General features: G+C 35.0%; 1 protein-coding gene across 1 annotated transcript; it reads right to left on the bottom strand.

Moving 5' to 3' along the window:
* Nucleotides 1–12,127: 12,127 nt before the first annotated feature.
* Nucleotides 12,128–13,804, bottom strand: LOC144709366 (plasma membrane-associated cation-binding protein 1-like). The gene is made up of 5 exons (XM_078582908.1): nt 13,650–13,804; nt 13,061–13,205; nt 12,895–12,984; nt 12,726–12,810; nt 12,128–12,657 (listed from the first exon to the last, which is right to left on the bottom strand). The coding sequence occupies exons 2-5, from the start codon at nt 13,169–13,171 to the stop codon at nt 12,308–12,310; spliced, it is 636 nt and encodes a 211-aa protein (XP_078439034.1). The 5' UTR covers nt 13,172–13,205; nt 13,650–13,804; the 3' UTR covers nt 12,128–12,307.
* Between the last annotated feature and the right edge of the window lie 1,599 nt (nt 13,805–15,403).

Raw genomic sequence — 15,403 nt, forward strand, 5'->3', positions numbered from 1 at the left:
TATGAAGGGTTCTTCCTCATTTGTATAAACAATTTCTACACATAATGGATGACATATGTTGCCATATATCGAGTCACACATTCCATATCCCGTCCAATGTTAATTATTATATATTCATATAATGCATTTCTAATGGTTATAATGTAGGCCAATAATACATTGTCGGAGTAATTGAATTATGATATGACAATGGGACATGCTAAGGAGTTAAAATTCACAAATAAAAATTGTATGACAAGGATTCATGCAGTAGAAATATCAATTTCCTTAAACAGAGCATAGAAATAGGTGAATACCAAATTTAATGATTGAAAATTTAACACACATTATCATAGAGACAATGAATAATACATTACAGTAAAACGAGGAGCTTTTACTGATGCTCCATAAAATCATGCTTGAGTAGACGAATAAAATTATCCTAGCATATGAAGGGTTCTTCCTCATTTGTATAAACAGTTTCTACACATAATGGATGACATATGTTGCCATATATCGAGTCACACATTCCATATCCCGTCCAATGTTAATTATTATATATTCATATAATGCATTTCTAATGGTTATAATGTAGGCCAATAATACATTGTCAGAGTAATTGAATTATGATATGAAATAATATAGAGATCACTATTTACTTAAACATGTATTTTAAATATTCCTATTTAAATGATATTTGAGGACGTCAAGGATGGATATTGAGTGCTCTTTGGCTGAAAGAGTTCGGTGAATTGATCCGTATGAATCCCGAAATGGTATTATACAAAAGTATCAACAAGGCCGATTTATGTCACAGTTGTATGTGTAGTCCTTAGACCTGAAAAACCTACAAGTTCCTATTGATGGAATTCCAAACCGTAAAAATGGATGGAGTAGCAAGTCCATAAAGATGATTGAATGTTTAAGATGAGATTTTCCTCTCTCAGTATAATGCTATGAAGTCCTTCACCAAGGCAGTGCAATCTCAAAAAGTGTGTTCTGATGATTTTTAAATGCATCAGTACCAACTCAAAGCATCATATGGGGTGTGAAAGTTGACCATATCCTAATTCTTGCTGGGACCATATAGAAAATGAAGAATAACATGAACATGGTATCCACTGGCATTAAGGTTCCATCAAAGAGTTAACCTATTGATTTTTTTAAATAAAGAATTGATTAATTAATCTACATGGTGATATAGATAACTAATTAGTTTGGGTAACAAAAGTTTATTTCTGAGCCATGTGTTGTTTTTTCTGAAAAATAGGGAAGATGCATATGCATTAAAAATAACATTCATGTATTTACTTTTCTTATGAATATATTTTTTAATTTCATATGCTAAATAATCTTGTAAGGAACTTTTAGAAATAATTTTAAATATTATTTGCACAGTCTAATTCTTACCTTATATTTGATTTGATTAAATATTATTTCGTTTGGCTAACAATTGCTAGCAAATTGAGCCCACATGGACCAGACCACTAATGAAAAATTAGGCTCACGGTCGTAGTATGTTAAGATTGATAACTAATGGGATTAATCAAACATTAGTTGCGATATAGAGCCCTTGTTGGTTAGTATGTACTGCTTTTGAAATTTAATAATTCAAAAGTAATTTTGTGGTGAAGAACATATCGTCTTCACTCGGTATGGTATGACACATACTTGAGGAAGATGATACAATGAAGTCTGCAACACACATAATGGAAAAATTAAAGGATTTCTTTTTTATGACTTTCCAACATAGCTAGAATAATCAATAAGGATGTATATGCTGACTATGTGCCACTTAAACTACGGAGTACTTGTAGAAGCCAAACCATGAAATAAAACTTCAATCAAAGAGTTGATAAACTCCTGTATACTTTAGAAAGTTTATCACAGCTTGGTATTATACATGTTGGTGACGTTGGGATCAGATAAGAAACATTCAGACTCTCAAAACGCTTGATATAGTTAAGCCCCTTCTCAAATCCAAAAAACTAAGAGTTTCAAAAAGTGTCATGTAAAACACAGAATGGTGTATACATAAAAACTGGAAAAAAATCAAAAAAATTATCTTGTAACCCTGTTTGTGATGAGACCAATTTTTTTTAGCCATCATATTTATAACCATTTTCAAAGAGTGACACACTCTCCACATGGTATACCATCCTTTGAATAGGAAGCACGATTGTGAATCATTTCCTTATCTAAATGACTAACTACACATACCAAAATGAGATAACTGATTAAGGTAATCAAGTGAAACAAATTATATAATTAGAGGAATGCCTCACTTGTAGAACTCCAAGTACAATACTAATTGTTAGTTTAAGTGGCTTAGGAATTACCTAAGAGATATTGTATTTATTTTTAATAAACCCAGGAGTTTTTTGCCTTGAAAATGAGGTAGATGAAATGGGAGAGACAGTTTTATTTTAGACAGACTAGGCTAATCCTCAATGATGTTTGTGGGTATCCATAGCAAGGTGATTATGTACACTAACCGTATTTTTGTGAATGTAGCAAATCACTTAGAAGTAGGGCTGAACAAGGATACCAAGAAAGGAAAAACACTATGAAGCTCTGTCATCCTCAACCCCAAAATTTTTCTATAGAATGACATTGCTTGACATCCTTCAACTTGCCCCAAAAAGCTGCAACTTCAATGAACAGAAATATCTGGCAATAAGAATATATTTCTGAACAATATATTCTCATCAACATCACTTCGTATAACCACTCAAGTAGTATTCAAGACAACGCCTAATTTCATGAATTTCACCATGAATATTTTAAGATCAGAAATTTATTAATTCAGAGATAAAAAAAATTAAATGTAATGATGACTTGCTTGCAGCGGTACCTCCCTATTTGAGGTCATTCTTTCCTTAAGTCCTCTTCTCCTCCATGTTTCTCTTTGGAATTTGTTGATTCATGTTTGGCCTTTAATGAATAAAACTAAAATATCTTCTTCATTTTTATAGCCCATGAGACAATTCTACCTGGTATGATTTTCCAACACAATTCCAAAAAATCTTATCTGAGAAAAATATTAAAAATCGAACAAAATAAATCTCAAGATGTCAATCTCTTCATTTTCTTAGTCAACCATCAGATTCCTCCATGTCCAATTTTAAACCCCTATTAACTCTTTCAAAACAAAACCAAAAGATGTGATCCATATATCTATGGATTTGTATGGATGCAAGCAGTTATTCATAAGTTGAACAAACTCTAAAACGTCAATATAAAGTTATTTTAAAAATTATTTCAAAATTTCCTGAGGCCAGCCTTATTTTCTTTGAATTTGAATCATGCTGCAGCAAAAACCACAATTCCAGGTCCTATGGAATCGGATTGAAGTTAGAAAGAAAAATCCTCTTGAAGAAATGTTGAAAGACTGGTTGAAATTTTTTTTAGGGAGTGAAGAAATATCCTCTTGAAGAAATGGTGAAAAAGTTCTTGAAAATTGCTTCAGGGAGTAAACAAATCTCTTTAGCTTTTGGACTGTGATTTTCAAAGAGCACGAAGAGGCCGGGTTTAAAATTAGGGCTCAAAACTGTATAATTGGACTTCAAAATTCAAAAGGGCATAATGGTAATTTTCAAAAATTCCAAAAGTCATACATATATAAAAAAAACCCATTTAATTTCAAGTTTATATATTATACTATTTTGCCATAAGTTCAAAACACGTTTCAAGTGTTAAGAGAAAATCTAGCAGTTATGCTAATGATTTCATCTTTAAAATAGTCAGAAAATTTAAGGTACATTTACTGCATTATTTTAGTCAATATATCGCCATTGGATAGTAATATCTTCATGTAATTAAACTTTATTCAATCATAAAAAAATTAGCCTTAAATACCTGAAGATAGTACATAACGATTTGATGAAGTTATTAAACCAGTCAAATGAGGTTTAGAAAAAAATTTGAAAAGGCTTAGGGAATATGTTTATCTTCATGTCATATAAAATATAAGTTCTAAATCAATGATTTTGTGTGTTCACCATATGGTTAAACTAAGAAGTCTTTTAATATAACTATAGATGGCTATTCGATATTTACTTACAACTAATCAACTAGCTGACTGAGGAATTATTGTGCTTGACCACAACCCTTATTGAGGCATGCATTAATTTCAAAAGCCATAAAAAAAATATCAATTAATTTTATTAAAATTCCCGTAAAGCTTAATATTCAATAATCACTCTACAAAGAGCCTACAATCACTTAAGGCAAGTTATTAAGGTTATCACCCGTTGAACCTCCATTCCTAACCCTGTTAGAAGATCTAAACAACTTACATATTTGCCACCTATTGTAATTAACAAAGGACTATAAATGATTTAAGTAATATGTATAACAATAATCAAATATATCATAAATTTATATGTCATTATCATCATTATATCTGTTTCAAAATTAGTGAAAAATATAATTTGACAATACATAATGGCCCTTAAATATGTAACAGTATAAGATAATGAGTGTAAATTTTTGTATAAATCCAAAAGAATTCTGGATTATATGGCAATTTTACAAGAAAATATCAATGATAATATTTATTTAATTTATGAATTTCTGAACTTATTCGATCTGTGCATTCAGCTTGCAAGTTATCGGGTTAACCAATGGAGTGTGGAAGTGAGAAAATGGTAAGAAAATCAAATTAATGGGCGAACAGGTTTACACTTGACTGAGTCATTATCAGATAAAATGGATTCCACTGAGATCAAAGCTCCTGAATTATTGAATTTAATTGCATAATATTTCACATTTTTTGTAAACTTTGTAATGTTTTATAAGATTTATACAGGTTTAATTTTGATGATGTTATATATTTATAGTTAGACACATTTGTGATACATGACGGACTGTATGATTATCCATATATTCAATACAAAATAAATTCCTAAATTTGAAACATCTGTGTTATTTACTCAAAATTTAAACTTTATAACATATGTTTAGAAATTATAACAAACACAAAACATATAGCATTATTTTAATTAGAAACGCTGGACTAATCTCTTTTAAATAAATCAAATTGTAATGAGAAAAGGGAAAATGATACCTAGCCATTGAATATTTGATTTGATCATTAGGTTGGGTCCTAAATGCCTATTGAGAAATATTATGATGAGTTGGATTGAGTAAAAACTCATTACATCAACAAATCATTAGAATCACTTTTTAGTGTAACTTTTATGTGCCCCACACTTGTTGTATTTTAACCCTTCAGTAAAAAATTGAGGTTTACCTATCGTACAGAAAGAATAAACTGTTCCAACTTCACTCAAAATCCCTAAGAGTTAGTTCCACAAAGTTAGTGCAAAGAAGGCGGATAATCATAAAATATAGAGACATTTAATCTTTAATAAACATAAACAAAATTTCATTGAATAAAATGTACATTGACATTGGATATTTAAGAGCCCTTATTGAACTATCTGATACATCAAATTCAACTTTTTGGGTTTCAGTATAATGTGAAGATAAAAATGTTCGAAAGTATATAACAAAGAGGAAAAATGAAGGAATAAAGAATTTTTTAGGTGAGAAAAATAAAATTAGGGATGTTCTTATTTTCACCAACCTTGTGGGTGAGTTTTTGCTTTTTGAAACCCGCAATATCTGAAATTATCGAGATCCCTTATTGTCATAACAGAGAAAAAACGGGACTGAAAATGAAGAGTGGTAAGTTAAAAATTAAACATCATGAAAGTGACAATTATTTAAATGATATCAAAGTCATAGAGAAACTCTCAAAAAATATATTTGATTAAATAATTGGAAGTGATGATTTTGAGCAAACGTTTTAATGATAAAAAGAAAAGATAATTAGTCCAAATTTCATAGTTATTTAAACGTTTATAGCACTATCAAGAAAATGAGAAAGATATCAAGTCTGTAAAGACATGGTATCGTTGCAAAGAAATTATCATCTCTAGACCAGTAACCCATCATTTTTCTCGTATTGCCTCTATTAATAATCATCCGTCTCCTACTTTGTGAACTTGATATCTGCACAATTTTTAGAGAACATCCTATCGTTGCAAAGAAATTACTAGCTCTACTTTTATCAGCACAATTTTTAGAGAACATCCTCAGCCGCCTATTCATCAGGAAACTTCATGGTCATCTGAGAAAGAGCTAGTAAAGAAGGTAGGCCTAAAGACATTACCACTTGCTCTTTAGATGTGTTAGGGTCTCAACCAAACTCCCCACAATGCTCAGCACCATCTCTTGTCTGTACATGTGATTGATACTACTTATACCCATATGTGATTCAATCTGAGAAAAAGCCAAGCTTTCCCAAGCCCTTTAAAGGTGACATGTTCATAATCAATACTAGTATCTGCCATGATGATGGAATTCCCATTTTATTTCAAGGTTCTGGTAAATAAATACCTTTTTATTGAGCCTAGAGGAGTCATATTGTGATAAGTAGATACTCCAAATACCTCTTCCCAGGAGCAGGGTGGAAACATTTTAACTGGTGGGTGCTACTGAGTAATTTTATTCTCAGAGCTATTTTTTCAGTTTTCATCTAAGTGATTAGATTTTATAATGATATTATGCATTTATTTTTCTGATATTGAAATGATAAATAAATTTATTTTAAGAAGTAAAATGTATATTCCTGAATTGATTTAAACACTTTTAGGAATATTAAATGAATTTTGTTGAATCTGCTCCGCCAGTTGTTGCAATATGATTCATTCATATTCAACCCATGATTAGCTGCAGTAAATGATTGGTTCTGATAAATAATTGGAGATAGCCAATGATTATTTGTGCCAATAAAAGTTCATATTGAATATGATTTTGAGTAAACAATGCACAACTCTTCAAAAAGGGATGAATTAAAGTGCATTAATTTTGATTGATTTTAATTAAATGAATACAGTGCTAAAAATTGAAAACACATGAGCATAAAACTACACACATTAGATGAATAAAATACTGATTCAATTTCTAATAAATGAACCTAGCAACAACATGTGGCATTATGCAACTGAAAATATGAAGCCATGCATTCAAACCACATTAAATGCCTTTTAATTTTTTACTTGTACATGTGGCCAAACATGATTGCAAGTAACATTTAAATGAAATTTTGGGCCAATGATTGGGTACCTTTTGGAGATTAACAGGGCACGAGTTAGGACTTGATGAAATGAGCTAATTTTAGAGCCAATGATTAACATTTTTTACCAACTTCAAGAATGTGCTAGCAACATATAAAATGAGAAGATTGACTTCAAATTTTCCAAAAATCTATGATTTTGATGGTAGGCTTACAAGGAGAAAAAAATTAATAATCAACGGTTTAAAATTTTCCAACTTTAGAATATGATATTTGGAGATTCAGAAGGATTTCCAATCCCATTTGTCACCATATTCTTGTAATTTTTTTTGAAAAACAACCCTTGAACTTTATTTCTAAATAATTATAATAGAGAAATTTTCCTATTCAAAATACCATTTGGGTCTATTCGTGAATTTCATGAGTGAAGGACTAAATGAGCAGACATCAGATTAAGAGTTGTGAAGAGAAGGCCTCGCCCAAACTTTTAGACACATAACAATGAGGTTAGGGCGATGTTGTTTCTTTTTAAGGTACATTGCTTTTCCTTTTCACTTATCCTCTCAAAGGATAGCCTACGTTTTAACATTTTTATCATTGGCTCTGTCACTTTCCAATGTGTATACACTAGAAACTTTGTGGTTACCATTGATGGTAAATCCACATCCCAATCCACTCTGATACTAAATTCCACCATATAACAGTACAACATATCTTCTCATGAAGCCCCTAGCCCATATTTTATAGTGTCACTAAAAAATAAATGGATTTTTTATGAAGAGGTAGTTGTCTTTAGTCCAGGTAAGGATACTCTTATGTATATTTGGCCTTCAAGGAAATCACATTTCTCTATCTTTTTTAGATTCTTTGAATAAATTTGATTTTTAAAATTTTTCTCGTTTGATATTTATAGTTGACTACTCAAACATATACTAACTAACTGAGCCATGGTGAGACCATATTACAGTGATCACAGCTTTTTAAACATAAATTATAAATATTCCTTTTCAAATAGTATTTTTAATGGACATCCAAATATCCAAAGTAAATAGCACTATAAAGTTCTAGTTATATTATAGGTAGGGCTGATCCTCAAGCAATTAGTATAAAGAGACTGAGAATTGATGGTGAGTGTTATTTAAGTAAAGCCCTGAATGGTGAGTTCTCTAGCCATTTGTATAAATCCCTGAAAGTTATTATATTTAAACATTAAACAAACTGATTCATTACATGTTTGTGTAGGTTTTCCTAATATCTGACACACCAAATTACATATTGTAAATGAATGATATATTTTTACTATGACTTATAAATCTATAATCATGAGGTTTGATTTAATTTATTTCGGTATAGTTAGAACTCTTTGAAGCAGATTGGCTGGTTAATATGGGATGAACTGCCCGTATGAGAGGATATCGTTTCAAGGTAAAAGATTCATTGAATTTCATTACCATGGTAGTAGAGATGTTGGAGAAGAGTTTCTCTAATGACCTCCATTACACGTCAATACCAGTTTGAGTGACAGATTCAGGATTTACATTTAAAAATACCCCAAGTCATTTGGGAATCTCACAAATGACTTGGGTATTTTTAAATGTATATGGTAACCGATGATGATAGAGGTTCCATGAGAAAGTTCATGTACTTAGTATATTCCAAAACATAAGGTGCAGCTTGATACCCCATGGACTGAAATCTGAAGCTATCAATTGGGGTAAATAGATGTTTGATCAGTCCTTACATAAGCTAGTATAGTTAATAAATACAGGTTGTCCCGAAATGTTATTGGGCCAATTAAGTAATTAAATAGAAGGATACAGAGGAGTAGAGGGTCTTACACATGACATCTGTAGAGGTTGGGGGACATATGGAAATATTGAAATTAAGTAACATTATGGAGGGACACCCATTTTTGGGACCGATGTGTGCCAGATGAGTGTGCCCTTGTCTTCTCCTATTCTCAACACCTCTATGTGGGAAGTATGAATGGATGGTGGGAAAATAAACAAGATCTTGAAGGTGAATTCAACAAGTTGAAAATAATATCCATCACTCCACTGATCGCATGTCCTTGTATGGGATGGACACATGAACAGATTGACAGGACTCTTCCATGGAAGCAGGTAAGAGTACAATCAGTTTGATATAATGTCATAAGATCATCTATTATTTCTATATTTCAGTTAGATTTGATTTTTGTAATTTCTCCTAGGTAAGTGATGTGTGAGAATCAATCAAGACCAAAGAACCGAATAATTTTATTGTACAATGAGGCTTAGAGGATCTAGGAATGGAGTGACATTTATTTTATTTTTGTTATATTGTTGGAAACTCCAAACACATTGTATGAAAATTGGACAAGATCATAGATGCTAGAAGTTAAAATGACGAGAACCATGAAAAATGTGCATATGAAGCCAAAGCTAAAATTCCAGAACCTTTTCATGAGATTCTGTAGACTTTAAAAACCTTTCATCGCAGCAGGATATTTAGCACAAGGTATCCAGACTATCATCATATGGGTGAGGAATGGATATCTTAAATAAGATTTTTCTCATCAAATCTGCCCCCACTAGTTCCATTACTAATATTATGATTGTTTCACTTTGTGAGAAGAGGAAGATATGGTATGTTATGTCTATACAAACAAAAATCATTTTTTAATCATGTGTTAAAAGTGGATTTTTGCAAACTAATTTCAGATGAACTTATTGATTTTCTGAATAAATTTCAATAAAATTCAAAGGGCATTACAGCACCAGCTATTTTTAGATATTCTCAGGTTCTATTAGAAATTTTTTAAGAAACAATTTATTCTCAGAATAATCCCCTCTTATGTGAGGTAAATTTACGACTAGCATTGACCTGTTGAGGATAAGTTAGAGTATGTGTTCATCTGAAGGCAACTATTACAAAAACGTTGCTATCAATTTGTGCCTACATTTATTCATCACTGCATATTTTTCTGTTGGTTAATGAATCTTGGTTTTTAAAGGAGGAATTTTATATACAGAACTGTATGGATTTTCGTTACCGTTAAGTGTTGGTCTTGTGGGAATATCATCGATTATAGGGTGGATGAAGTTGTGAAAAGGTTGTATGTTTGTATTTTTTAAGGTAACGCTAATAATTGTTATGTTTTATGCCTAATACTATTTATGTATTAGTATATTTAATGTAGTTTGAAATTATTGAACACCACTTTGCACCAAGACACTTATCTGAAATGATCAAGTGGAGCAATAAAATGGTTCAATGGAGACTAGATGATCCAGGCAGGAGCAAGAAGTGCCAAGAGGGTCACATGTAGTAGTACCCCCTGAAATGATTATTTGATGCATTTAAGGGATTGAAAGCCTATTTTCTCATTGTTATTAATGACGCTTTGAAACAAAGAATCATCTGAAAATTTTATTTTATATTGTTATTAAATCATGAAGCAGGGAAAAATCTTTATTATTATCTGTTAAGATTATTTTTTTCACTCTCAATTAAATTTTAGACTGAAATTATGAATTTAATTTTCAACTTTTACTTCGAAAGTTTCCTAGGCAAGTTTACCGACGCAAACTGGTCTTTGGCTGAAGACAGTTTGGGTAATGAGACTATAAAAAAATGACATACCAATACCATCATTCCCTAATGCACGTATTAAATGTATTAAATTTATGCGTAGAGATGAAATAACAACCCTGAGCAATATGCACAAAATGTGATTCCAGAATGTTATAAAACACAATTCGAACACTAAATATATGACTTCATGATGTATGAGTCACAAGTAATTAACTACATATGTAGAACCGTGAACGGGAATGTTCATTGGATGACTAGAAAGCCTCTGCGGGAAAGATAGCTGCTAGGACGTGTTTAAGGTAGAGCTGTGTAGGGTTTCAGTCATAGACGAGGAACAAAAGATCTAAGGAATCTTAACATAAAGAATAAAACAAAACGAGATTAATAAATTCACCTAATTCAGCCGATTAAAAAACAGAGAGGCGTTAGTCGACCCTTCACGTCTGCCAGTGAGGCAAAAGGTGAGCCGTAGCATGTCTGTCTGGACAGTTCTTTTTTTATTGGAAACGTTAACTCTATGCTCATCTAAATCAACGGTACATTCTTTTATTCAGAATACAATTCTATTCATATTTAATTAGTCGTGATATCAAAAAAAAAAGATATCATGTCCAGTTTGTCTCGATGAAACGCAAACCGAGAGATGATTCGTTCATAAGAAAATACCCCAATATGTCGGGCAAATAACTTGGAAATTTATTGAAGGTATAGGGATAAAGACGAGCAATCCCGTTCGGTTCTAGATTTTATTTCATATCGTGCTTTGAGCTAGCCTCATGTAATCTGCTTCAGACCCTTATTCTCTGTAAACAAAGAATAAGGCATCCGGAAACGTGCACATGAGACAGATTGATACCCTTCAATAACCGCATTCCCTTTTTTTCAGAATTTTATCGAACCCATAAAAGATATTCCTGCGGTTGGCCTGGCTGACTAGTCAGAAATATAGTATTTCAATATTTCTTCTCTGGACCCCGGTACAACTAAAGACGTGGACAACTCACGGTATCAGAATATCAGTTTTAATCTAAGCAATATTCAACAAAAATTAGACTTAGAACAGTCGGATCCAGCGCATACCCACTATTCCTCCGCTGAAGTGACGTTTATTGGCGGACGAAAGACAGTTTCTTGTGAAGTAAATTTAAGGAACTTCTTGTGTGGCATTTTGAAGGATCAGTCGATAAATTAACAGAAGATAGAGAACATACTTTAATCCATTGAAGTAGGTTCGATCTTTAGGGCGAGCTTTTTCAAATTTTTAGGATTAATATGGGCTCTCAGAAAAGTTCAACTAATCGTGACCCATGGAGTGGCCCCCATTTTAGGCAACGTGACAAACTTAATCCTGTATAGTCTTCCCTATATTATTTCATTATTTAAACTAGAGGAGTCTGGGCTTCTGTACATAATTAAACCCCCAAACTTATTGAAATATCTGAATCCCAAAACTGTCATACGTGAATCACGGTATAATGGACATAATGATAGCTAAAAGTCTTTAGTAACTTATATTATTCTCCATACGGAACTTCAAACCCAACTCCTCGGAGCCGGTAAAGCTTTCACAATGACAATAAAAAAAAGAGACCAGAAGAAGAAAAATGAGATATGGGGGACAAGCAAAGAATAAGAAATCGGACAACGGGGTGGTGTTCTTGTACATCTTCAAGCTTGTGATGGCTTGGGCTCCGGCGGCGCTTCTTCCTTCTTCTCCTCCTTTTTCTCTTCCTTCTTCTCCTCCGCTTTCTCTTCCTTCTTCTCCTCCGCTTTCTCTTCCTTCTTGTCCTCCGTTTTCTCTTCCTTCTTCTCCTCTGTTTTCTCTTCCTTTTTCTCCTCTTTTACTTCTTCCTTAGCCGCGTCCTTGTCCTTTGCTTCGGTTTCCTCTACGGCGGGTTTGGGCTCCTCAACGGGAAGAAAGGCGGCGGCTTTCTCCAGCACGAAGAAGACGGGCTCTGAGACGAGGCCCGGCCCATACTTGGAAGAGAGATCGGCCACTGCCTTGGCCCCAGGGAACTCTGAGAAAACAAGGGCCCGTACTTGGTTAAAAATATACAATCCGACGTAAGAAAAAGAGTTTATTCACCAATTTTGGCGAGCTCCCCCAGGAATGCGGTCACGGTTTTGCCCTGCTTCTTGATCGACGCGAGAGTGCGTTCCTTCACCGCAGTCTTCGTTTAACGTCAGACAAAGATTCGGTGTTAGGGGTAGAGAAATATGGGTAGAGAGACAGGGAGGTCTGCAGACAGACATACTTTGACTTCCGCAGAGGAGGCTTCATAAATCTCCACAACCTTTGGCTCGAGTTCTGCCTTCTTTTCTTCAAGCTCCTTGTTAATCTCTTCCTGCACAGACTTCCTCTCTGTAAGTGCACATGGCAGGAGAGAGAGAGAGAGAGAGAGAGAGAGAGAGAGAGAGAACCTTGGAGTTGTCGAAGGTACTGGAAGCCTCGGCGGCCGCAGCCTTCTTTGCGCTGTCCTTCTCGAACAGTTTCTTCACCCTGGGCAAAACCTTCGTCTTCCAGAAGCCCATCCTGGCAGATGTTTCAACTCCGGGGAGCAGAAATCTGTGAAAAACAGCCAGAGGAAGAAGAAGGTGCTGCTGATGAAGTAGGAAAGAGACAGACAGAAAACCAATAATAAGAAGACGAGGAAGAGGAACAAAAACAAGAATATGATGATGGCGATTAGAGAGAGAAAAATGCCAAGGCTAAGGGGATGATAATGATTATGGTGATGAAGTGAGTGAGAGAAAATCAAGAAGAATAAGTAGACGGAGAACAAGAATGAGCAGAAGAAAAAGATGAAGAAGATTGTGATAATGATAATAGTGATTATGAAGTGTGAGAGAGGGAGAGAACCAAGAAAAATAAGGAGGGTAAGAAAAAGAAGAAGAAGAGTAAGAAGAAGAAGAAGCGAGAAAACCGTGAAAAATGTAAACAAGGGAATAAAACCAATACGCGTAGGGAGAAGAAGAAGAAGAAGAAGAAGAACAAGAAGAAGAGAAAGACCTCCTCAAAGGGCAGAGACGTGGGCTCTGTTTCTCTCTTTCTTCTTCGTCTGGAGCTCTTCCTCTCAATCCCCCAACTCCTTTAAGATCGAATTACATGGCGGAGTCCGCCAACTGTACTCCCAAACAAAAGCCAGGTCGCTAGACGCAGGTCATCAGAACCACTCTGTCAACTCTGTGTAATTACCATAATACTTCGAATCACTACAGACCAGACGTCGGAACAAAGGTTGTAATCGTCATTTCCTTAGTCTGAAGCACCGGTGAAGAGCTGGAAAGTTTGTCCCACTCGCCAGAGGTGATCTGACTTGCCTGACTTCGCCAGTTCAGCTCCCGACGTGGCCTCGCTGTTCTCTGCCCTTTCCCTTTTCTCTCTAACTCTCTTCCTCTGCTTTCTATATTTCGTAGTTTCTATGACACACGTCTTGGATTCCTTGCCCAGTTTAGTTTACCAAGTCATAATTCCGAGAAGAAATGGAGTTCGTAAGCAATTTCCACGTGCTAAAAACGAAGATTTTATGTTCGGGGACAGGTAAAATTGTTTGAGTAATTTCTGCTCTATTGTTTTTAGATTTTTGCCGCTTGCGCCCATCGCTGAAAGACTCAACAGGTTAATCCCAAAAAAATATTTCCCCGATTAGGGGTCATGATCGAAGTTTTTCGGAGCGGTCGCCTTTATGTTTAGTACAGAATCTGGGAATACACAATTAGATCGAGATCATGTGATCTTGGGTGATGAAAACTTTCGATGAAGATCGAGCCGTTGAACCGAAAGACCAGGAAAAAAAAACTCTCTATATCTCTCTCGCTTTTCGCTCTCTTTCTCTCTGTCTCTCTCTCCCTCCGCCCTAGCATTTCCCCTCCCTCGCGCTCCGTCACTCTGTCTCTCTAAATTTTTTGCTCGCTCTATGTCTCTCTCCCGATCTCTGTCGCTCTCATGCTCTATCTCTCTCTATCTCTTTGTATATCTCTCTCTCGCTATCTCCCTATTTTTCTCGCTTTTCGCTCGCTTTCCCTCTCTCTCTCTCTCTCCCGCCGCCCTAGGACTTCCCCTCCCTCGCGCTCCGTCAATCCGTCTCTCTAAATTGTTTTCTCGCTCTATGTCTCTCTCCCGATCTCTGTCGCTCTCCTGCTCTCTCTGTATATCTCTCGCTCGCCCTCTCTGTGTCTCTCTCTCGCTCTCTCTCTATCTCTCTCGCTTTTCGCTCTCTTTCTCTCTCTCTCTCTCTCTCTGTCCGCCCTAGCACCTCCCCTCCCTCGCGCTCCGTCAATCCGTCTCTCTAAATCGTTTTCTTGCTCTATATCTCTCTCCCGATCTCTATATTGCTCCTGCTCTATCTCTCTCTATCTCTCTGTGTCTCTCTCTCGCTCTCTCTCTATCTCTCTCTCTTTTCGCTCTCTCTCTCTCTCTCTCCCTCCGCCCTAGCACTTCCCCTCCCTCGAGCTCCGTCAATTTGTCTCTCTTAATCGTTTTCTCGCACTATATCTCTCTCCCGATCTCTGTCGCTCTCTCACTCTATCTCTCTCTATCTCTCAGTATCTCTCTCTCTCTCTGTGTATCTCTCTCTCGCTCTCTCTGTTTATCTCTCTCGCTCTCTCTCTCGATCTCTCTTTGTCTCTCTCTATCTATCACTCTATCTCTATATCGCTCTCTCTCTCTATTGCTCTCTCTCCCTCTCTATTTCTCTCTGTCGCTCTCCATTATCGCTCTCTGCTTCTTTCCCTTTTTTCTCTCTCTCTCTCTCTCTCTCTCTC

The sequence above is a fragment of the Wolffia australiana genome, chromosome 11 (assembly GCF_029677425.1).
Source record: "Wolffia australiana isolate 7733 chromosome 11, ASM2967742v1".
NCBI lineage: Eukaryota > Viridiplantae > Streptophyta > Magnoliopsida > Alismatales > Araceae > Wolffia > Wolffia australiana.